The sequence below is a fragment of the Cheilinus undulatus genome, linkage group 1, assembly GCF_018320785.1.
Source record: "Cheilinus undulatus linkage group 1, ASM1832078v1, whole genome shotgun sequence".
In the NCBI taxonomy this organism is placed as follows: domain Eukaryota; kingdom Metazoa; phylum Chordata; class Actinopteri; order Labriformes; family Labridae; genus Cheilinus; species Cheilinus undulatus.
The window spans coordinates 51,616,854-51,641,267 of NC_054865.1; the positions used below are offsets into that span (position 1 = coordinate 51,616,854).

Below are 24,414 nucleotides of genomic sequence, written 5' to 3' on the forward strand. Positions count from 1 at the left end.
TGATGCAACAAGCTTTGCACACCTGGACTGGGGGATTTTCTGCCATTCTTCATTGCAAATCCTCTCAAGCTCAGTCAGGTTGGATGGAAACCGTTGGCTGTGTGATTAAGGCCACTGTCATGCTGGAAGTCATACCTTCAGCCCAGGTCCCCCGGTCCCTGCTGCTGAAAAACACCCCCACAGCATGATGCTGCCACCACCATGCTTCACTACTGGGATGGTACTGGGCTGGTAATGAGCAGTGCATGGTTTCCTCCAGACATAATGTTCAGAATTTAGGCCAAACAGTTCAGTCTTGGTTTCACCAGCTGAGAGAATCTTGTCTCTCTCAGTCTGAGTGTCCTTCAGTGGATTTTTTGCAAACTCCAAGCAGGCTTTTGAGTGTTTTGCACTGAGGTGAGGCTTCAATCTAGCCACCCTGCCATGAAGCCCACATTGCAGGAGGGCGAGAGAGATGGTTGTCCTTCTGGAGCTTTGTCCCATCTCCACACAGGATCCCTGGATCTCAGTCAGACTGACCATCAGGTTCTTGGTCCCCTCTCTTTCTAAGGCCCTTCTGCCCTTATTTCCAGTTTGGCTGGGCAGCTCTTGGAAGAATCCTGGTTGTGCCAAACTACTTCTATCTGAGAATTATGGAGGCCAGTGTGCTCTTAGAAACCTTCAGTGCAGCAGAATACACATTCCATATCCAGGTTGAAAAATAAACAGACCAGTGGGCATCATCTGAGGAGAAAGGTGGAAGATAAGGGGGTGGTTTGGTTGTACAGCAAGCTGGTAAACATGGTGGCTGGTGGAGAGATTAGCATAGATTCAGCTATGGCGGCAGATTGATCAGTACTTGACAAAACTTATTTATTAATAGAAGAACAAAGAGCCACAGGGGAAGCTTTTCTTGGCACACTTTTCCCACCTGGCAAGATTTATTTTAACAACTGGCTCTACTGATAGGAAAAAAACTGTACTTACATGGCGACAGCTGACTGTTGAGTTCACATTACGTGGTTTATGCCTTGGAGGCAGTACATACGTCACATGGTATGTTGCTCTGATTGCTCTTCAATGAAGAGGACTTACAGGACATTCATCTTATCACCACCAGAGTTTCTGTGAAAGGTTCTGCCCTTCCCAAACACCACCGACTTCTGCCAATTCCCAGATGGATGTTCAACATATCCCGTGTAATGTAAATGTAAAGCAGTCTATCTGGCATGTCAGGTTCAGTTAAAAGTCCATTTAACTGCCAAACTTCACTGGTGTTTGCTTTTCTAAAAATATTCTCACTGTATTTGCTGTGTTGCCTTGGCTGTATCTCCCTTGAAAAAGATCTTTATCTCTACAGACAGCCTGTTTAATAAAGGTTGAATATATTTTAAAAATCTTGTAAATGTATAAATCTCAGGTCCAGCTACCTGATAATGATCCAGTCCTCAAGCCAAGAGAAGCCCTATGAAAGCTGCAGAGAAGACTCAAAATGTTTTCATGGGTGCTTCTGTAAACTGAACGGTATGTTTTTTCAGTGGCCATATAAAAGCTGAATAGTGACTTTTTTTTATCTTTTCACAAAGAACTGATGAATTTCAGGATGCTATTTAGTTTCTGCTAGAGACCCTGAAAAGCCTTGTACATCTTTGTCAGCTCCTAATGGTTCAGTGTTCTTCTGATAAAGGAAGGAAGAGAAAATAGAAACCATGATGTCAGTAAAAATTCAGTTTATCAAAAACAAGATTACGGCAACTAACAACTCCAGTTGCAAAAGTATAAAACACAACTGATGCTTAATTTCATAATGCACGATACAAAACCTAATGTTTTTTTTTTTTACATTTTTCAAATGTTTCCCTCCATTTTTAAACATGTCACAAAAGTCTGCTAGTCCAACGTTAACAAAATGCTCTGAATCAAGTTTTTAGTAACACAAAGACATCAAATTACCCAATATTTAAGTAAACGAGGCACTGGGCCTGCCAATACCTGACCTGAAATGTTCGGAGCCTGTGCGGCTTTTAGCACCAAGTATTTTCCTGCTGCTCTGTGTTTAGTACACACATGACAAACATGAATGTAGTAAAAACAAAGAGGGACCTGACACAACAATTCTGCTACAAATACTTGAAAAAGCTTTTGTTAAGCTGCTGATGTTAAAACCAGCAACAGACTGTTTGCTAAACCCTGCCCCTAAGACGTGACAGTCCAATCACAGCTTAGGACACAGGTGTGCGCCTCATGTATCAAAGCTGTTGCCCAAGTGGCCCAGGTGCAGATTGGCCCTCTGGCCCCTCACCATTCCCACTCTCTGTCCCCAGTTTTTGACTCTATCCTCTGTCCTGTCATGATAAAGGTAATAGCTTTGTTCTGATTATGATACCATTACTGAAACTACGTCTGATACTGCTTAAAATGTGGGTATTGGCATCGGCAAGTACACATATTTATGCACGGATCTGACATTGGTACTGTCATATATGACAAGAAGTTACACAGGTTATTAAAGTTAAATAACTTTTAAACTATAAAAGGTAAAGATGTAGCACCACTCCAATGATGCTATCCATGCCTTCGTAGCCTCTACAGAAGCATTTCTGGTGAGCCTGAAACTTTGGTGACTCTTTGGGGACTTTAAAGATTAAACTCACACCAGTAGATCAAATATTTTCCCAGAATGCTTTGTGAGGGGTTGTCAACAAATGGCAGGCTGTCCTGTCCAAACACGTAAATCATTATGGAGATGGCCTAAAGAACACATAATAGAGAGAAAGAGAGACAGAGAGCCTGTGATGTCGCCCTCTGCATCATTGTTATTGTAATATTTAGCAGTAAAACTCACAACATTTAGCAGGTAAAGCAACTTTAAGAGTCACTAAAAGGCTGCACATTACTATTCAAAACTCCTCAAAAAAGTTTGGAAACATTATTTCAGTCAATTATTTCTCACCTGAAATAATACCAATTGGTGTTGCATTTTATATTGTTGGAAAGCCTGATTAGTCAACTTTACAGTGAAATAACTTGTAAGGATTGTAGATTTGTTGAATGAGTGACAGAGTTAAATGTGTGGGTAGCACCCCCAAAAAATGTGCCTAACATAAGATGATGTTAAAAACAAGAGTGAATACCAACTGGAGACTATCGCAGGGGATTTTGGCCGATTTTTTGAGGGTGCTGCCCACACATTCAGCTGTGTTGCTCATTCCACAAATACACCATCCTTACAAGTCATACATCATTTTCAAGGGGACTAAATAAGCTTTCCAATGATAAATAATAAAACACCAATTTGTGTTATTAAAGGGGAGAAATAATTGACTGAAATAACATCTACAAACTCTTTTGAGGAGTTCATTGCTGAGTCATGTTCTGAGTTCACTGTAGAGATAAAATAGTGTACTAGTTGGTCTAGAAAGTTTACACCAGCGTCAGATCAATACTCTGTAACGGCTGATACCCAACGCTCTGATATCAGAACTTGCATTGGGAAGTAAAAATGGTATTGGAACATCTCTAAAAGGTATTAAAGCCAATAAATCTTAAAAAAGAGAAACCATTACCTGGCAACTTCAGCTGGAGCAGCCTTGGGTTTCTCTCTGTATTATGTGTGACAATCAGACCCACTCAAAATGTAACTGCTGTATGAGTACCACATACAGCAGTTGGCCTTTTTATTATATTATTAAGAATGACTGCTCTACTGAGCAGCTGTTACTGACAATGTGCCATCTACAGTTTTTTTCACGAGTTTGGTCAGGAAAGGGGAGGGCACTTGTTATGCTTTATGTACCATATGGGCTTTCAAGATGGCACTTTTTTCAACACTGGGGCACCAAGGGGGGCAGTTGCCACCAGTGGCTATAGGTGTCAGCATGTAAAATGTTTGCAAGTTGTATTTTTGTATATCATTTCCAAAACCAAAACCTGCTCTACAGCAATGTTAGCATGTCTGCCAAACTGTAGCAGCCTCCACTAACCCAACAATACATCAGACACTTACGATCCATGTATAAAAATCTGGAGGTGTTCAGGCCAAAAGACTTTAATCTTTTCTAAGAATACCATGATCCTCTATATGGAATTCACTGTTATAGTAAACAGGATGTAAAGGCCATTATATAAGGCAAGTGTGAAGGATATTTAAAGTACAGAAAGGTATTGCATTCTCTTGAAAAAATATGGACACTGCAGTGTTTCTCCAGGAGATGGAGAAACTTGGAGTGGTGCTATTATTCCTGTAGAGGCCTACAGACCCACACAGCTGATCAGAGGCTATAAGTGCACGGCGGAAGGAGACAAAATCATAAAGGCCTTGTAAATTACTGTGTGACACAGAGGGGTTTTTTTGGGGGGGAGAAATGATGTGCTTTGTACATTTTTGACACAGTGTACAGTCAAGCCAACATATTTTCTTGGCCCATTTTTACTTAAAACTTGTTAAACTACGCAGATAAAACATTCATGTATAGCCATGCTGCGGATCTCTCTGAGCTTGTAATAACCACAGGAGCAACTTTAACAGAAATTACTGGAGGCTAAACATCAATATAGGACACTTTTACAAAAGAGCCTTTACTGATTTAACTTGAGTTTTAACTGCTTTTATTTACCTGATTTTATTTGAGTTTAACATGTGATTTCTTAACTGTTCCCACTTTGCTGCTTGCCTGATTTTACTGGTATTTTATCTGCTTTGTTGCTTCTGCTGCTTGTGAAGCACTGTGTCACTATGTTTTACAAAGTGCTCTATAAAAAAGATTATTATTATTAAAATGATTATCTTGTTAATAAAGAAAACATATGATATATATTTTTCTCTAGTGGATGCCATACATTTTCATACATTAAAAACAACCTTTAAAATGGTCTAATTTAGGCGCACCGGTAGTCGAGTGGTTAAGGCGCACCATGTATGCAGGCGACCCGGGTTCGAATCCGGCCCGTGGCACTATTTCCTGCATGTCTCTCCCTGCTCTCTTCCCTGTTTCTGACTCTATCCACTGTCCTATCTAAAAAAGGCCAAAAATGAATCTTAAAAAAAAAAAAATGGCCTAATTTAATGGCACCTGTATGATGAGGCTACAGTCCTCAACACACTGGTCATAGATGTGATTCCCAATGTTGGTGCATGCTTGGTGCATGTCTTCTCACCCTCTCCACATATTTACAAAAACTTTTTTTTTCTTGATAAATCAAAAATTGGCACAATAAGCAAAAGTGTGAATGTGGGGGGTGGGGGGAGCTTAGCAAACAGTCAGACGAAGCATTGGTTTTGCTCAGTTTCACTTGTACCAAACTGTCTGTAAAACCACATCAGATCTTTTTTTCTGTTTGTTGTACATGTTTTGATTCTGCTGCTGTCATTAAAAATGAAGCATTGTACCAACATAAGGTTAATAGGTGGTCTATCTACATGTGTTATAACGCCTTATTAAGCTGCATTAAGAGGATATCCCTGTTAAGCAGCACTGCATCTGTTACAAAGACATCTTGATAAGTAAAATGTCCTCTTTGTCAAATGTGTCATATAAAAAGTTCAACATTATTTACATCTTCATGGTGCTGAGAGTGGTTATACTTTCTTACATTTACAGCTCACGTCATCCTTGTGCTAGAGTTCACCAGGTGAGTTTTGCAGTGAAATGATTCACTTTCAGTCTGTAGTGTTGATGAAAATTGTATCAGAGGTTTACTTTCCATCCCCCAGTGGTGTAATCAGTGTTCCTGTGAGTAGTATCCTTGTTGCACCTCAGCGTTGAGACGCACTGATGGAGCGGGAACGTTGGCTGCAGGATTTGCAGCACTGTGCTCGGACGTTGGAGAGGTGGCACCGGCCGAGCCAGCGGAGAGTCTGACAGAAACGAAGGGTCAGCCGATCACGAAGACAAATTGCTTCTGTAAGGGTGACAGAGAAAGAGACAGAGGTCAGATTAAAGAGTTATTCCTCTTTTAAAACACACAATGCCCTACACAGATTAAACCTCACCTTATTAAGAGGACTGATTGTCTGTCAGAGTGATAGATATGAAATACAGTTTACTTTTCAGTCTCATAATTGCTTCTATGAGCTGTAATTGTTTAGTCCTGGTTGCTGGCTTCTTAGTGTCTGCAGTAAGATAAATAAGCAGATTTAAATATTGTGGCATGCCTACTTCTAGCTCATCTTTGATGACATTCCTATAAAAATAATTCAAGCGTGGATAAAAACTCTTTGTTTACCTCAGACAGCTGGTTCAGCTTGGTCATGGTACAGAATGACAAGAAAATGAGACATTTCATCTAATATCTGATGAATTAGGGTGCAACCAGCTATGGCAGCCTAACACAAAATAAATGTGTCTGTGTCCACTGTTTGTGTCGGTCAGCCAAAGCAAACATATGGGCTTTCTGCTTCGATAGCTACGTTAGAAGCATGCAACTGAAAATCCAGACCAGTCAGCCGTCACAGCAGGAGCTGGTATCAAACCATGACACTTCATCAAACCCTCCCTTATTCAGAGTCTGATATTGTTGTTTCATTTCACATTTTGTTTTCTCATTTAAGAGCAGAAACCAGGCCATCCAGGAACCATGTTATTTTAACAATCTATCCTGAAAATTCCTCCACAGACTAGTGTGGAGAAAGAGGTTACACTTAAAAAAAAGAAAGAAAAACACAGCCTCCAGTTTCCTGCTGGAACTCTGTTCAGGTGATGAATTTGAACGAGGTGGAGGAAATGGCTGATGGCTTCAGCAGACAGTTTAAGTAATACAGGTCAGGAAAAACCTTCCCCCAGAATGCACTGCTGAGAGATTTTTAGTGCCTCAGTGTTGCAGAAATGTTCCAATTCCAAATCTTTCTGAGCAAATCTGCATAGACTGAGCCTCAAGTTATTCTACTAAAGTTTAAGGTTTGCACATCAGTACACAGTTAAAGTGTGAAGTTATAATCATCAGTTTAAATGATCTTTAAATGCTTTAGTATGGAAATCAGGAGGTTAGAGCAGACTGCAGATGGCTGATGAAGGCTAAATGTTGCCTTAAAGGGGATCCTGAAAGGTACTGAAATAAAAGAGGAACAGTTATGTTAGAGGAATAGAGTATAATCTAGGCTGGTTGGTAAATAGATTTCCATGGCAACAGCATACATGGGATCTATCCTTTAAGAGCTTCTATTTTCCATTTTCTGCCATGACTCTCAATCTGCTTCTTCAGAATGTTTTATGTAATTTATTTCTATTTAAACTTTATTTAACCAGATGAATACCTGTTGAGTCAAAACCTCTTTCACAAGGGTGACTTGACCAAGAGGTCAGCAGCATACATCATAATAAAGGTCACAATAACAATTCAAGTACACAGGCGCTGTACAATGGTCTTGCTTTGTTGATCATTTAAGACAGAGGTCATCAACGACATTTGAACAAGGGCCATTTTTTTTCTTTATGGTACGCTTTGGGAGCCAGGCTTTCAAATATACTATAATAAAGAGACATATTAACATATCTTTTAGAAAGTAATTTCATTTTCTTTCAAATGTATGCCTTTAAAAATGAGATCAGTCCATTTTCCATAGCCAGCCACAAGGGGGCCACTGAGATATTTCGGCTGGATTTTTCAGGGACTATTATGTTCTGCTAACCTGACACATCAGATGGATGTGTTTCACACATCCATCTGGGAAAGCTTCAATAGGAAGTGTCTAAGAAAAGGCAGAGGCTTTGAAAAAAACTCGTAGTGTGATTGGATGAACGTTCTGTCTGTCACATCTCTACGGGCCAATCAGAGCAACAAAACAGCCGCTATCAAGCTGTGCATGCGCAGCTACTGAGGAATAATGTGAAACATGGCGACTATAGACATGTAAGTACTCAACTTTTGCCGCTTTTGAAAAGAAAACAACTCACTGCTGTTCTTTGTTCTTCTTTTAACAAAGAAATGTCTTCAAGTTCTGATAAAACGCTTTAGCAGCATCCACGCTAATCTCTTCCTCCATAACTGCACCAGCTCTAGCTGCTGCTTGTTTACTTCACGACTCTGCTGCACCTGAAGGTACTGCCCCTCGTCACCGATTTGTCCTGTCACTTTCTAAACGGGCCCAGACAGTTTGGACGGGAGCTTTGCAAGATGGATTCACCAGTGAAAAACAAGGAAACGGGCGACTCCATCTGCTTTGCAAGGTTAATGTTCTGCTAATGTGCTGTGTCCTTATTGGTGAAAAAACATGCAAGACACAGGTTTTAGTTTTGATACCTAGAGGAAAACACCTGAATTTGAAAGAAAACCATAGTTTTAATCAAGAATGAATGGATAAGTATTTTTTTATCATGCATCTTATTTAGCAATAATGGCTACCAGGTACATTTTTGTAAAATGGATCAAATATTAAACCAATCTTGGCATTTTTTTCAATCATATTTTTTTATAGGGTTTTAATAGCTGTAGGGATTGAAAAAGACACCTGACATACATGCACATATTTTTTCCCTGAATTTGATAATGTTCTGGGGGCTTGTTGGGAAGATGTTGGGGGTTGATGTGGCCCTCGGGCCGCCAGTTGATGATCATTGATTTAAGATGCAATAAAGCTTCAAGCTAAATGAGTTCTGACAGTTTCACATCAGTCTGGAGAGTGTTCATGCAGAGTATGTGGCAAAACTGAGCGCTCTTTTTACCAGTTCAGTCTTTACACCAAGAACCAGCAGATAGAGAATGTTCTAGAAGACAAGGCACACTGGCTTTTAGTTATCTGGAGAAGAGCAGATAAATAATGAGGAACTAAGCCAAGAAGAGCCTTGTAGATCAGAGTCAGCCACTGAATGTACCTGTAAACACTCAGCTCTGATACACAGTTCACAGTGATGAGTTCGGTGACTTCAACAAGTGACACACTGCAAGGCACAGTGATAAACAGTATTCAGAGGCTGTAGACCTTTAGCTGAAGCACTCAGAAACAGTACATCACCATAATCAAGCAAAGGTAGAGAGGTCTACAATACAAGAGGTTTACGAGCCTTGAGAGAGAAGCAGGGTTTGTTTCTATAACAGAAGCCCAGCTTCAGCCTTAGGAGACCTAACTGTCAATGTGTTCTTTGATAAAAGCTCATGATCAATAAGAAAACCCAGATATTTATAGTTAGCGCCAAGCTCAATGGGTCTATCTTGAGTAGCAAAGATTGAAGAGATATTCAACGTAACTTCACTTGTATTAGAAAATACCACGAGTTTGGTTTTATCTGCATCTAGAACCAATTTGAGTTTCTGCAGAGGAGAATGAACAGCATTGAAAGCACACTGTAAAAACTCAAATGCCTGTGTAACTGACAATAAAAGGGGCAATAAAAAATGGTATCATCTGCATAAAAATGATAAGAGGCAATTGACAAGTTCTCACAAAGATTGTTAACATAAGTGGAGAGTAATGCTGCTTGTTTAGAGATGCTAATCTGACAGAGGACATTTGTCAACAAACTGTTGTCTACAGTAGGGGTTCTCTACCTGAAGATGGCTGAACACAACCATGCACATTCAAGAATAGTCATGAGCAGAAGAGGCCATCACGAAGGGGGGATAAAGGGGAGAACTTTCTGTGGCCCTGTCAAACTGGCCCATGAAGTCTGCAAAGTCTTGGTCCATTGTAAAGTTAAGCTGTTTTATCCATGCTGAATGTTTTTACATGAATAATAACCGATTATTAAAGCAACATCCTAAAGCCATCTTAAATATGTAAATCCCTTTTCTTAAAAGCAGAATTAAAATGGGTTAGGGATGGAAAAATTGGAAAAATAAGTAATGAAATTGGATGTTAAAAGTAGTTGAAATGGATTAAAAGTGGGATAAACTAGATAAGCATGGTGAAATAGGGGAAAAGCGGCAAAAATGGGCAGAAAAAGTGGTACAAAAAGGGTTAACAGTGGCAATATTGGCTTAGAAGGGGCAGAAATGGGCATAAAATGTGGTGACATGGAGTGAAAATAGCTGACATGAGTTAAAATGGCAAAAATGGGTGGAAAAGGTGGTGAGACTGGATATAAAAGTGGGAAATACTGATTTAAATGGGCATAAATGGGGTAACTGATGCAGAAAAATAGGCAGAAACTGGCAGAAATTGATTAAACTGGCAAAAATGGGCATAACAAACTCTGAAATTTGTTTAGAATTGGGCATAAAAAGTGGTGAAAATTGGTTAATAGTGGCAATATAGAGTTAACAGAGGCAAAAATAATAAAAAAATGCAAGAACTGGTTGAGAGGTGGCCAAAAAGGGCAGATAAAGTGGCGAAATGGTTTTGAAAGTGAGAAAAATGGCTTGAAAGTGGAAGAGAAAAAGAGAGCAGAAAAGGTGGTGTTATGGGATTAAGGAGTGCGAGAAATTGGTTTAGAGTGACAACCTTTGTTAAAAGTGGCAAAAATTGGTGGGAAAAGGAGATGAAAAAGGGTTAAAATGAGACAAAATTGGTGTTAAGTGGCAAAAAATGGGTAAAAAGAGGCAAAAATGCACACAAATTGTGCAAAATTGATAAAAAGTAGCAAACAATAGTGGCATAATTGGGCAGGAAAAGGGGTTAAAAAGTGGCACAAGCAAATAATTTCAACAAATATATCACTTTTCAGCCCCAAAATGAAGTAACTAAGCCAGGATGCTAGCACCAATGCAACTACAAAAGCAGTGATATCAAAAAAATCACAGCTGGCTAGCCCATTCTCTGGGTTTGTCAGGGGCCAAGCCAAATCTGCGGTAAAATATAAATTATTTTAAAAAATACATAACATATATATTTCAAATATATAATTTAAAATCTTTAAAAAAAATATTCTTAGTTTTTTTAAGGCATCTGGGGACCCCCTCTTAGTGTCTCATGACTCCAAAGGGGGCCCCAACATTGAGAACCACAGGTCTAGAGTGACTAATGCCTTTGACAAATCAAAAAGGAATCCAGCATAACACCAGTTGGTTTGCAGTGACCCACAGACCTTGAGGTTCTGGTATTTCTGTGTCTACAAACTTGGCAGGCCAGTTATGAAACCAAATTAAGCTTTACAGCGATGTTTTATTCTGTACACAAGCTGCACATATTTAAGCAGGAGCTAATGGTGTTGAGTATTCACTCAAGTTTACATGTTTTATTATTTAATGAAATCTTAATAACAGCCAAATTCTGTTCCTGTCAACGTTTAGATAAATGAAGGCTAATCTAGTTTTTAAAGATTTTTGGTCATTATGCACACATTCACACTGAGACCTGAATGTTTGAGCAAAGGTCAGAGGGTTAAAAAAAATCATTTAAATTCATAATCTGAGTATCATGACCATTCACAGCACAAGCCACCTTTCCATCACTACTTCATGTACTGTTGGGAATTGCAGATAAGCTGAATCTCCAGGGGTGAAAAGGAAGATGTAGTTCATTGAGTGTCCATTTCAGGCCATCTGCAAAAGTCCAGTAAAAGTCCCATAACATTAATTCAAAAGCATGCATTTAAGAGCACTGTATCGCGTTTATGATTTATAGAGAGTGCCATGAGTGTTGTTACATAGCCGCCAGTTAAAAACCAGTGCAGTGGTTACTCCTGCAAAATCACAAATCGTGTTTGTCAGTGGACTATGGCCTAGTTTATGAAAACACAGGACAGGACTTTGCAATGTCATCTAAGCAGAGAGCACACTCACAGCTGGTGTTATCTACTTTTACAAACCTGTGCATAAAAATGTATTAGCACCAGTAATGTCTTCGGCATTGTGCTAATGATACTGGTGCATATTCATTAATGTGCACTGTTCACATGTCACCTTAAGAACTTGTAGGTGATACATTAAATTCTACTGAAGTATCTAGAGAGACAAAAACCTGGAATCAGTCTGCCATGAATTCACCATTCATCACGGTCTCCTTGTGCTGCACTACTTCTATAGTATAAACTTCTATTCAGAAACTCCAGTGTGCAGATTTTCTGAGAAACTCCATGACATCAGGTTCAAATGTCATAGCTGCAACTAAATTCACAACATCCTCTGTGTGCTAAAGATCTTTCATACATCTCCAGCTGCTTTATTTAAAGCATTCAGCAGCCTGACCTACATATACAACCGTAAACAACAGAAGTAGGGCAATAGGCCCTCCAATATGATTTTCTTTTCACCATCAGAGATCACACAGCCTATGATTGGGTATTATTGAATAAGCGTCTGAAACGCGCCTCTCACATTCAAATACTCTCTGTGGAGGAAGCTGTTCAATTGTGTGAATACCAGCATCATTAAAGCCAGATGCAAAAATCAAACATGTTGAAAACAGAAATATCGAAGGGCTGCTGAATGATCCTTATCAAATATTGATTTAAAATGACCACCCTGACCCAAACAAACCTCTGCGTGACCACAACAGGCAACATCTCATATGTGACCTGTGAGGATGAATAAAGCATGAAGCATGATCAGAAAAACATATCAAGATCGATATTTGTTCAGCTGATTCTAAAAAATAACAATGTTGAAGCTAAAATCAAAGAGGTCAGAGTTCAAAATCATACAGTCAGGATTCAACAGGTCATAGGAGCAGCTTTACACCTTAAAACTATGCCCTCTATGTCAGGGGATGGTTTTAAAAATCCATATTTTTATTGTGGATTAACTCACTATCAAAAATGTGGTAAAAAAATTAAGAGGGAATGCTCTTTGAAAAATAAATTCCATTCCTGAAATGTAAGATAACAGCTTTCAGGGATCATTAGACCACTGTGTGAATGATGGAGCTTGGTTTATTACTAGAATGTGAAATATTTAATTTATGCACAAAGTACCGTATGTTAAAATAATTTTCATGAAATAGGTGCCCTTAAAAAATAAACATAACTTGATGACATATATAAGAAATAAAGTGTTAGCGCTCAAACTTTCCAGGTAGAGGATCTCCAAAACGACTTATGGCAATATTCTATTCAACTATTTATCTTCCTTTTGAATTCCAAATCAAGTTTTATGTTGTTAGGACCAAAATGCTAATTTTAAAATACACTTTTGTTAGAAACCTGTGTCATGTGCAATAATGGCAATTTTAAATAAGCAAATTGTGGTTAATTTTAGAGACCCATGTTCTTGTCTTGTTTGTCTAGAAACATGCTCTCGAACGAGGCAAAGTAAAATTTTTCTTACTCGATTAAGCGTTAGAAGAATCGATAGAATACTCGACTACAAAAAGAATCGACAGTTGCAGCCAGTTAGAACTGTTTTAGGCAAAAAACATTGTGGATCGGAGCTTTACAAGATGGATTTGCCTGATGACAGAGATGGACTATGGGAAATCCATCCGCTTTGCAAGGTTACCTGTAACTTCCAATTACTACAGTTATGTACCTAACATTCTGGTAAAAAAAATATTAGAATTATTTTTAAAATATGTAGTAGTTTTCTCTTTCATCACTGATGTTTAGATTCAAGTATCATGGATTACAACAGAATGCAACATTGGAAATCAATTGACAGTGTTATTGTGTCGATGATGTTTGTCTAAGTGCAGTGTTTTATAAAGCCAGAAATGGTGTTCTGTATATTTCCCCATGTTTTCTGAGAAATGGTTCCAAGTATCTGCTTTTACAGTTTGAAAAATATTCCATAAATGAACTCACACAATATGAGAAGTTGGCTTCGACTTTGACATGCATTCTTGAACCAAACTCAACCCACTGTCGATCACCTAACCTCTTCTTAAAAGAAGTCCTGAACACCTACATGCCCATATGGAGCACACTGTGCTGTGGGAAAGCTGTGGGAATCTTTAGGGACCCTCAGACTGAATTCAGGTCGTTGGTCCACTAGACCTCTATCTATACACAATTTTGCTGTTCCCACACGGCATTCACTCTGAAAGAAGACCATAACTGTACGCTCTGTTATGAGCTTTATAAAATCCACTTGTACTGCCGTCAGTGGTCCAGAAACCACTCTGCCTTTACAATACAATGAGTTTTGATAAAGATGAGTTTAAATCAGAGATAAATTTGTGTTCCACAAAATGTGAATAAAGTGGGATCTTTTGGATCTTAATCTCATTAATTCATCTAATCACTTAAAACTGCTACCATAATCTTGAATGCAATTAAATTGGATGTTAGATGCAATTTCGTAACAACCCATGCAAGGCAGTGAGATTTGCATAGATTATTCTGAAAATAATACACAGTAACACATAATTCTATCTTTGTATTTCACTCAGCTATTCAGCCTTATTGAACCTAAAAGTCAAATTAAACATTATCCAGTGGCTCAGGAGCTGTAAAAGAGGTTTGTGTCCCTGCATTAACACTGAGGGGAGCTTAAATGACTAATCTAAATGGATGAATGTCACAGAAAATTAAATCATTTGGCTTCTTTTTCCCAGGACTGTATTCTATTATTCAGCACATGCACATTACATGTGAAAGATGAACTCACTCTACCTTCACATTATCCTCCTGCTGATAACCAATCGTGCCATCCTGGTGCGATGTTGATAACCTGCAGCTCACACAGAATACTCTCAGTCTCACGCCGTGACACACGTGTCCGTTACACATGTCTTGTGTCACTACATGACTTTCCTACTTTTAGTGGGCTGGTATTTGAAGCAGGTTTTGCTTGTTAGGCTGGGGAGAAGCATAAATGCAGAAGTTTCATTTCAGCCACTAATCAGTCCTGTATGTATTTTGTTGCAGAGGGGGTAGGGCAGTAATCTGGCACAAGATCATATGAAATGTCACTAACTTAGATCTCATAAATCTTCCTTTGATATGAGTATTTATAAAATAAAATATATGTAAATTTAATAACTATTTTTAACCAAAGACTCTTAAAAATATAAACATTAAGAAACTAGCGCAGCAGCATGAAGGTTAAATGTCTCTGCAAGGTCTACAAGCATAGTGTAAAGTTCAGAAGAAGGGCTGGTGTGGTTTTTGACCTAGACTTTGGACCTCCAAAAATGTATATTCAGTTCATTCTTGAGTCAGAGTGAAAATTTGTGCAAGTCTGGAGAAAATCCCACAAGCACATGTGATATCTCATTCAAAGGCAAGGGATGAACATTAGCCTTTAAGATTGACTTAGGACCTTCAAAATCTGACCAGTTCATCCTTGAGTCAAAGTGGACACTTGTTTAAAGTTTAAAGAAAATCCTATTAAGCTGTGTTGAGATTTTGTGCTCATCAGTGGCTTGGAGGGATGTACAGATGGACAAACAGAAAGAGCACTGCTTCCAGTTCCCGGCTAATGCCTGCACTAAGGTATTAAAAAACTATATGTTTCATGAATGTTGGATTGTACAAAACTTTCTGTGTGCAGTGGTGTAAATGATCTTTGGCTCCATCACTTTATATGCATATGATCTCTTCTACTGGAACCCTTATGAGATGTTCCTGATCTACATCCCATTAACGGCCTGCACTCTATTTTACTGCATCACATGTAAAGGACTCTGCTTTAATATCCGCTCATAAAATGGTAGACAAGTGATTTGACACGAAGGCTGTGTTACAGAAGAAGAACCAGGCTCTTATACTAATGCATTCAATCATATATCTAAATAACATTTACATTTTTATTCACATAGCAGACCTGCATTAAGAATGCTGTTTGATCCAAGTGACAGCAAACCAGATTCTCAACCATTAGTTCCACTTGACCTTGTTTTTGCACCAAGGAACAGGCACTATATCACCAAGACCTATTCTTCTTTTGTTATTCAGCAGTTATAGCGTCAGTATCTTTGTAAATAGATGAGTTTTATGGGCTTCATCCTTCAGTTATTAATTACTAAATTATTCATATAACTACAAGCTCAAATCAGAACACCTCATTAAGGCTCTGCTTCCTCCATTTCCCTGTTTCTAGGCTCTCTCTTAAGAAGTTTTTCTATTTTCTCTTGTCTTCTCTTTGCCATTAGTGTGTAAGTTAGCACAAAGAACAGTTTTGTTTAGGGGCCATGGGCAAGAATGGGTAGTATCAGCTTTCTCGGTATTCATTGTCATAAATGCATCTCATATGGGGTTTTCTAGCTATGCACTCCCTGAAAAGTCAAAGCATGCTGCTTGATTTAACCAGGTAGCATCTTTTGACCACAGCCTTCTTCACAAAGTAAAACCGTTCATCCATTTTGCAATAAAATGACTAAATGTATGACAAGAGTGTTCCTGTATGAATCTGGTTAAGCGCCTCTTCCTTAATCAAGACACAAATATCTTGTGTTTATTTTGAATAAGAACTGTTGAAAGGCTGCAGTTTTGAATAATATCAGACTCATTACAAAATTGTTGGTGAAGGACTTTATTCCTTTGAGTGCCTATTTTAGTTCCAGTAAAATATAACTCACCATACACTCACATAACTCCTGAATGTTTGAGTAGGTAGTATTCAAATATGTAACACTACTATAACACTACCTTTACCGGTTTAATGTGCAAAATTGACACATACTGAAGGAAGATTGCTTTCCCTGGTTGGACATTGAATTTCATTCTTTTTCAGACCCCTTTCAAGACACTCTCAATATATTTTAAGACCCCACTGCATCTTCAATTTCTAACCAGTTACATTGGTGATGAAGATTATGTGCATGCTTTCTGCAGAAGGTAAGCTAAAAATGAGACAACATAGTCAAGGAAAGAAGATAGTATGTGCTAATGTATTATGCAAATCATGCTTTCCCCATCGTACTTTGAGATGCTAGCAATGCTGACATTAAAAGTCTCTGAGTTAGTATTACACCAGGCAAAAGCTTCACAATAAAACTACTTTTTATGCGCAAAATCTTGTAAAATGCAAACAAGTATCAGCTCCAGCCTCAGCTCCAACACCTCCTCCTGCAACCATGCTTCAGAAAAATTTGCATTTACCTATCATTTACATGCACACATCACTCAATTATAAAGTTAACCTGCTAGCGAGAGACAGTGGAGCTTTAAGGTTGCACTGATGGCTCAACAGGCATGAACATAAACAAGTGACCAGATTGATGTCGGTTCAATCAGAATGTCATTTGTGCCTGAAACTAAATGTTTTGACCAATATAAAAACTGAAAACAGCTACAAAATTGAGGCCTTATGGCCTTGTTTTTCATTTGATTACAGTAGTTGCTAACACAGCTTAAAGCATGTCAGCGTCCATTACCTTGGGAGCCTTGCCCCCCCACACTTTATACTTGCAGGGGTAGTATTCCTGAAGCTGCTGGTGGTGCTGAGGTGTCATCGACCAGTTCTCAACTGTTTCGGCTCATCTAGAGTCTTTTTGGATCAGCACCTGGAACGTGACTTCTCTTCAGGAGAACTCTTGCATCCCTTCAATGTCAAGGGAGCTGGCTAGGCTTGGGATTACCATCACTGCCTTGTCTGAGGTGAGGCATATTGGTACTGGCGAGACTAGTGTGGGTAGACGGATACACCTACTACTGGTACTGGTCCAGCCACTCTGATGGACACCACACTGAGGGGATGGGGCTGGCAGTTGCGACTCAACTAGTCTTCTTGATATTGGAGGTAAGGCCTGTCATTGAGCATTTGCAGCAAGTGGGATTGACCCATTAATTGGTCTCGATTTTGTTTGTCACAGTCTATGCTCCAACAGGGGTGAGTGAACTCTGTGCAAAGAAAGCGTTCTACACCAGACTTAACTTCGGTCCCCAGGATGACAATGCCTTGTATTTAAGGTTTTTTAATACTTTTCAAAAAGCCTAATTTTTTTCCTTAATTGATTAATCATCTGTTTTGTTTTTGTTTTTTTTTAAGATTTATTTTTGGGCATTTTTGTGCCTCCATTAGATAGAGGAGGACAGTGGATAGAGTTGGAAACAGGGCCAAGAGCAGGGGAGAGACACGCAGTAAAGGGCCCCAGGCCGGATTCGAACCTGGGCCGCCCGCACACGCAGTGAGCGCCTTTAACCACTAGACCACCTGCTCCCTGATCTGTTTTTTTAAATAATGATTGAATTCATTAAGGGAAATAAGCCATCCAAACCCACCTGGCCTTTTGTGAGAATGTAATTGCCCCCTAAACCTAGTAACTGGTTGTTCCACCCTTGTGGCAACAACTGCAAGCAAGAGTTTGCGGTAACTGTCCATGTCAAACATTGAGAAATTTTTGTGTGCTCTTCTACACAGATTTTTTTAAAACTCAGCCACACTGGAAGGTTGTCAAGCATGAATGGTCTGTTTGCAGTCATACCACAGCATCTTAATCTGATTTAGGTCTGGACTTTGGTGGATTAGGGGTCCTTGTCCTGCTGCAAAACCCTTGAGTCTGAGGTCACAAACTGCTAGAAATTGTGGTTGTATTGATTTTGTCAAGCAGCAAAGAAACCCCAGACCATCACACTACCACCACATTTGGCTGTTCCTGTCAGGAATTATTTTTTCACATTTTTTAGTGCCAGGTAGGTTTAATCAAATGAAATTATTATTCATTTTGACTTACTCAGGTTATCTTTTTCTAATATTGAAATTAGTTTGCACTGTGAAATGAGCAATGATGCATGGTTTTGATTTGTATAATTGCACTTTCGACTATAAAATATGGTTTAGTTATGATAAGCTGATCAATTATGCATGCATCAAATACCTCTAAAGTCATTTCTAAATTGAATTAAGAAATAAATTATAATTTATCATCTTTATAGATTCTGTGCTTGATTCAATTTGTTTCACAGCAAAGTTGTAATTATTTGGGTGTGAAAATAAATTAACTCTTTGGTATTATACAGCTGAATGAACTAAAATATAGTCACTCTAAGAAAAACACACTCTCACTTTCTGCAAACAAACTTTTCAAATAAACTTTGATTCGAAAAAGTAATTTATTTTATCCCAAACATTCTGATTTTACTGCAATAGGTATAAACTTTGGTGATGCATTTTGGTGTCAGGTCATACTGTTCATCTTACGAAGTATTAAGGATGATGATTGTCCCTGCAGATATCCTTTTATGTCATACAGTCTACAGATCATCATGTTCCTTTCTGAGATGAGTTTTTATGCTCTTCACAAAAAGCATTAGTCAGACTTATTCTCGGAAATTAAACACATTTTTTAGACTACTTTCAAGGAGATTTAATCTGATGAATGGCACTGTTGAACATTCTGTTTACCAGAGCAAATCTGCTGGTCCCTTCTTTTCTTAATTAATGGGATTTGAGTAAAAGTTACACCAGAGTGAATTTATTATGCACGTTGATGTCCTCTTAGACATTCCTAGTTCTTAATATTTCACATGTGGAATAATTTGTTAAATTTCTAAGCTCCTTGTTTAAGGCTGATCAAACATGCTTCTGTTTGTGCCTTTGATTTCAACATGCATCTTTAGGCTGGACTTAATATAAGGGAGGAAACAAAACATTTTCAATCATCTAAGAAATACTCGACTGAAGATGAAGAGTGACACACAGAGCTTGCATGGCCAGCTGTATGATGCCATGTTATCAGAAGCTTCAAATATTTATCACAACTCTTCTGTGCCTCTATACCTTCAAATGTCAGTGATGCTGGTGTTCAGAATCTTACTAGGCTGCCCTCTGAGACACATTGTGATTTCATATCCGATATAACACAGAAATGCCACTGAACCGATGTAGCCAGCATAAGGAAATTCACACAACTGTTCAAATAGTCATTATTACACACAGCTATAAACAGATGAGGAAATCAAGAGCATTTTAATATCTAAAAACAAAAACTAGGGCTGTCAGCATTAATGCATTAATCATAATTAATAAGGTTCCATCATTAGTAGCATTACCTTTTTTAAAATCATATTAGTCATTAGAGCTGAACGATTTACAAAAAAAAATCTGATTGTGATTTTTTTCCCACAATACTGCGAATGCAATTTAATATGCGATTATTCTTAAGCCAATCTTAAGTATTTCTCGAAAAATTCAATAATAAATAATTCCATAAATAATACCATATGCATTGAAAACAATGAAATTATTTCAGGTGCAATAAATACATAGTAGCATGAATCTGAATATGGGGGTGCAACAAGCTTTAAGCTATAAAGGAGGAGGCTGGGGTGGAGGAGGTGAAGCTGGCTACCATCTGATCACAGCTGGGGTGTGACTTTCGTGAAGTTACGCTAGGCTTCATCAGTTTCAGATACAATGAGCTATCTACTTCTGCTCATATTGCAAATGTAATGCTTTGTTTAAGGACATTAACATTTTTATGTCACACATTTTGATTAAGAAAAATATACATAAAACACAAAAAGGAGAACTTTTTGTAAACCACTTCAATGTTTGCATAATGTTCATAAAATCTCTGCTGCAAAAAAACTGATTTATTAAAATGGCATTTTGACACATTTCAAGCTCAAGAAATATTGCAACTTCTGTGATTTGTAAATTGCAGCAGGCCATGATGCGATTTAATTGCGATTAATTGCCCAGCCCTATTAATAATAGGCTTTATTAACCCTTTCAGCACACTTTGGTGATGCCAGTACAATGTCTCCCTGCAGCTGCAGTGATGTAAAATAAGTCACATTTTACTTGAATGGCTATCAGCTCAGAGGACAAGTCAAAAGTCCTCTGCACCTTTTGTTATCAAACTTCCACCACAAGGTGACTGTGGTTTAGTAGGTAGTCGACCGTCTCACAATCTGAAGGTTCGATCCCCAGCTCCTACAGCTCGGTATGTCCTTGGGCAAGACACTTAGCCCTAATTTGCTCCCACTGCTGTGTCAGTGGCATGTAAATAGGTATGGAAGAGTATGAATGAGATCAATATATTGATGGCCACTTCTCCATAGCAACCGCTGCAATCAGTGAATGAATCTGTGTTGAATGGTGAGACCTACAGTGTAAAAGCACTTTGAGTAGTTAGATAAATAGAAAAGAGCTACACAAGCTCTAGTCCATTTAGATTTTTTACTTGTTTTTACAGTGACAAGTGTCTGTTATAGAAAGATAGAGAGCAGAAGAGAGAGACCATGTGGTCTTGTGGTCCATAAAAACTTTGCCTGCGGAGTGATGACAGTCTGACAGCCCTACATAAAGCCGACACCCATATTATGACCTGAATATGGGGAAAAAGAAAACTTAGAAAGCAGAAGCACTTCTTATACTTCTTCTGGTTTATTCATGATAACTCAGAGAATACATCTGACTTTAGATAAGCCAGATACATTTTTAATATCTCATTTATGTTGCTTTTCAAAACTACAAACAGTGCCACACTGTGGTATTTGTTTGCCGTTTATTTAACCTTTCTTACATGCCGACTGAAAATAAAATAATTAAATTAGTAGACTAAATTAAGCCATTTTTGGTGTTTGCAATGGTGTCAAAAACAGGTATGGATATCTATTGACATGGCTAATATCGTATCAAATTTCATAATTCTGGTCTCATTACAAGTCTAGTCAACAGCAGCACCTCAAAGTCTACTCCAACCCAACTGAAATGTCCTGATGAAGAATTATTGGGCACCATTTACCAACCATTCTGGTCCATGAGAGAAAAATTGTTCTCGAAACCTAATTGTGAAAAAAGTACTCTTATGCACATTTGAGCGCTGATATTAAATTAAAATCATTAATTATGCACTTATCAGCACAGAAAAATGAGAAAACACAACAACATACAACATTAAATCCTACTTTAATGCATGTTTATCAATTTAGTTAATTGGGCCACATTCTTATATTGTCTGGGGGATCAGGCCCAAAATCTGTCCTACAATCATTTAGTCTGTCGCCAGTCCAACTGACAGAAATGACTTCATCAAGAGCATAAGATGGAAACATAGAGTGGTGAAAAAAAATGTATTTCAAGCATGAGCCTCTAATTTTCCTACTGCTGTGAATAGATTCTTTGACTGTAGAAGTATTTTACTATTCTCTCAGTGATTGGAAAAAAGTATCAATTCTTCTTCTGCGTGCCTTTTAACAAAGAAGACCTTTGAGGCTGCTGTCCTCAGCTTTTCCACTGGTCAGCATCATTAGAGGGGGAAATGGTCAAATCCTAGAGATGAAAAAGCTGCTGCAGACAGCCAACAATGTCAGATATGCTGATAAAGAATAAAGGGATCATATATTCAGAAAGATGAAGGCATCAGCCAGTTTGACAAAAAATTCCTAGAAGGAAAACATGTAGTATATATAAATAAAAATAAAAAACAGCTGTTGTAGAAATAGAACTTTTTGGTATTGACTCCTTTACCATCTTACAGCTCAAATTTAATCCAAGACAGATTTTAAGCCATTTGGAAAGGATTGAACGTTCATATTCAGTCCTACGTTTAAGACCTGTTGTGATGTCAGCCCATTCCAGATAAATACTGAACCATGATTTGCGAAAAAAACATGCCAGGAGGGAACAAAAAAATATTTTAGCCTCTTTAGCCTCTGTGTGGAAGAGTTGATGGATGAAAACATTTTTAAAGATGAGAGGTGACAGACTCTTTCTGACAACCTCAGCTAGGCTAGGAAAGAGACACTGAGGATGACTACACAGCAGAAATTTAGACAATGTAAAAAACAATGACGACAACCCAGATTACAATGTGACTGCAGACCTGTGAGCCGAGGCTCAGTGGATGAGTGGTCAAGTGCCATCCAATCTGGATTCATGCACTCCAGTCATCTCATTCTGATGACTGTGCTGCTCTCAACCTGTGCAGCTTCTTTGCATTCAAAGTGATCTATCTTGACCAGCGCAGCTTCTCTCATCTAACTCTCATCTAGCTATACATAGCACTTCTCAGCCAATAACATGCTTCACTCAGACAAACCACTGCCGGTGAAGACAGTGGGTGTTTCATAGAAAAAGATGTGCATTGCACAACAATGGCAGTCAAGTTGAGAATTTATTTCTTATTTATTTAAATCTCAAGTGTCTCCTTGGACAATGTTAATCTAATAGACACTTTTGTTGGTGTTATTACAGCCGTATGTCTTAATATGCAGGAATTCCTTTAAAACAGTGCTATAGTAAAATACCATTGTTTATTTTCTGTCTGTGCATAAATGTGTGGTGATGATTTTACATCGTGATCCACTCACCAGAGCGGGTGCTCTCACACTCCTGTAAGTTACACTTGCGCGTGCTCTCAGGCTGCAGCTCGTGGTCACATTCAGCTGGATCCAGTTCCTCATTTGTCTCGCTCTTTGTGTTGATGCATTTAATGAGTCGACGCTGAACTCCGCCGCCACAGGAAGCTGAACACTGCAGAGACAGACACCGGGTAAAAATGCAAATGTTTAGTAGATACCATATCTTAATGGTTACATTTTACAGCAACTCTGTTTTTAATGTCCTGCATTATATTCATAGTTTCAGTTCAATGGTTTTGATGGTGGTTCTGACCATTTTTGCAGTATATCAGGGTCGTTAGATGTTTTTCTTCTCTTGTTATTATGGCTGAGACTGACAGGGCACTGACTACAAAAGTCTAATTAGGCTGTGACTAAAAACTCAACTTCAAACTTAATTTCTATTCATTACCACTGGGCTAAAAATCTCCTTTTTAAAGTTTTAATATATTGTCTACTTTTTTCCATCTTTCACAGATTTAAAAGGACTGTGTGGTGATGAAAGAATCTGGGGGAGGTGGTTTGGCACTATTGATGTGGTTCAAGGATTTAACAGATTTGTTCCATCTTCTTTGAGAACAGGTGTCATTATTATTTCACAATGGGAGGTACAAACATTCAGATGAAACTTCTAAATCCCTCAAATCATTGTTAGACATTTGCTTGCAGCTTTTCACACTGTGTAAAGACCAAGTGGATCATTATCCAAAATGTGGATATTGGGAAGTAGAAATGCCTTCCATGGATAAGTATGTATGTATTTACAACGGTTCTTTCACTAAATCACTAAGATAAAGTTCAAGACTCTACACAGGGTTCTTCTAAAAGCTGTTAATCAAAGTCGTTGATACTAATTCAAATAATGCCTTAACTGATGTGGCTACATGACACATTTATGGATCAGAATTTATTCATTCATCCTTGTCCTCATTAGCTCTGCTCTGTCTCTTATCTGATCTTTAAGGCATCTTGAGAGCATCAAGAAATACAAGGATAGAGAGTCTGTAATGACATGCACCAAAAAGCAACAAACACTACCTTTTATCTGATTTTCAACATACCAATAACCAGAGTTGGATACACATCAGCAAATGTGTAATCTGTTAATCATCAGTGGTAAGAAAATATTTTCATTTTCATTTTACCTGGATATAGATATGAAAAATTGTCATCCAAATCTTTAACTCTGGTAAGATTCAGTTATTAAAACAATTTATTAAGCAAGAGCACAACGCTTAGCATACTTAAGAGGGCTCACTGAACATTGCCGGTCTCCGCTCTGGAAACTTTTATTGTGAAATTACTGCTTGAATGACATGAATGTATAGTGCATTGACAGAGTAATCAGAACCCCTTCACTTCTCTCGGTCTGTTATGTTGTAGCCTGATACAAAAT

The 24,414-nt window shown here is 38.3% G+C and overlaps 1 protein-coding gene across 1 annotated transcript in view; it reads right to left on the reverse strand.

The window, feature by feature from the left end:
- Nucleotides 1-1,694: 1,694 nt before the first annotated feature.
- Nucleotides 1,695-24,414, reverse strand: part of LOC121508925 (A disintegrin and metalloproteinase with thrombospondin motifs 7) — a 135,224-nt gene continuing 112,504 nt past the window's right edge. Inside the window, exons 23-24 of the mRNA XM_041786076.1 lie at nucleotides 22,989-23,151; nucleotides 1,695-5,880 (exon numbers count right to left, since the gene is read on the reverse strand). Coding sequence (XP_041642010.1) covers nucleotides 5,735-5,880; nucleotides 22,989-23,151 — 309 coding nt within the window. The 3' untranslated portion in view covers nucleotides 1,695-5,734. The remainder of the gene's footprint in view (nucleotides 5,881-22,988; nucleotides 23,152-24,414) is intronic.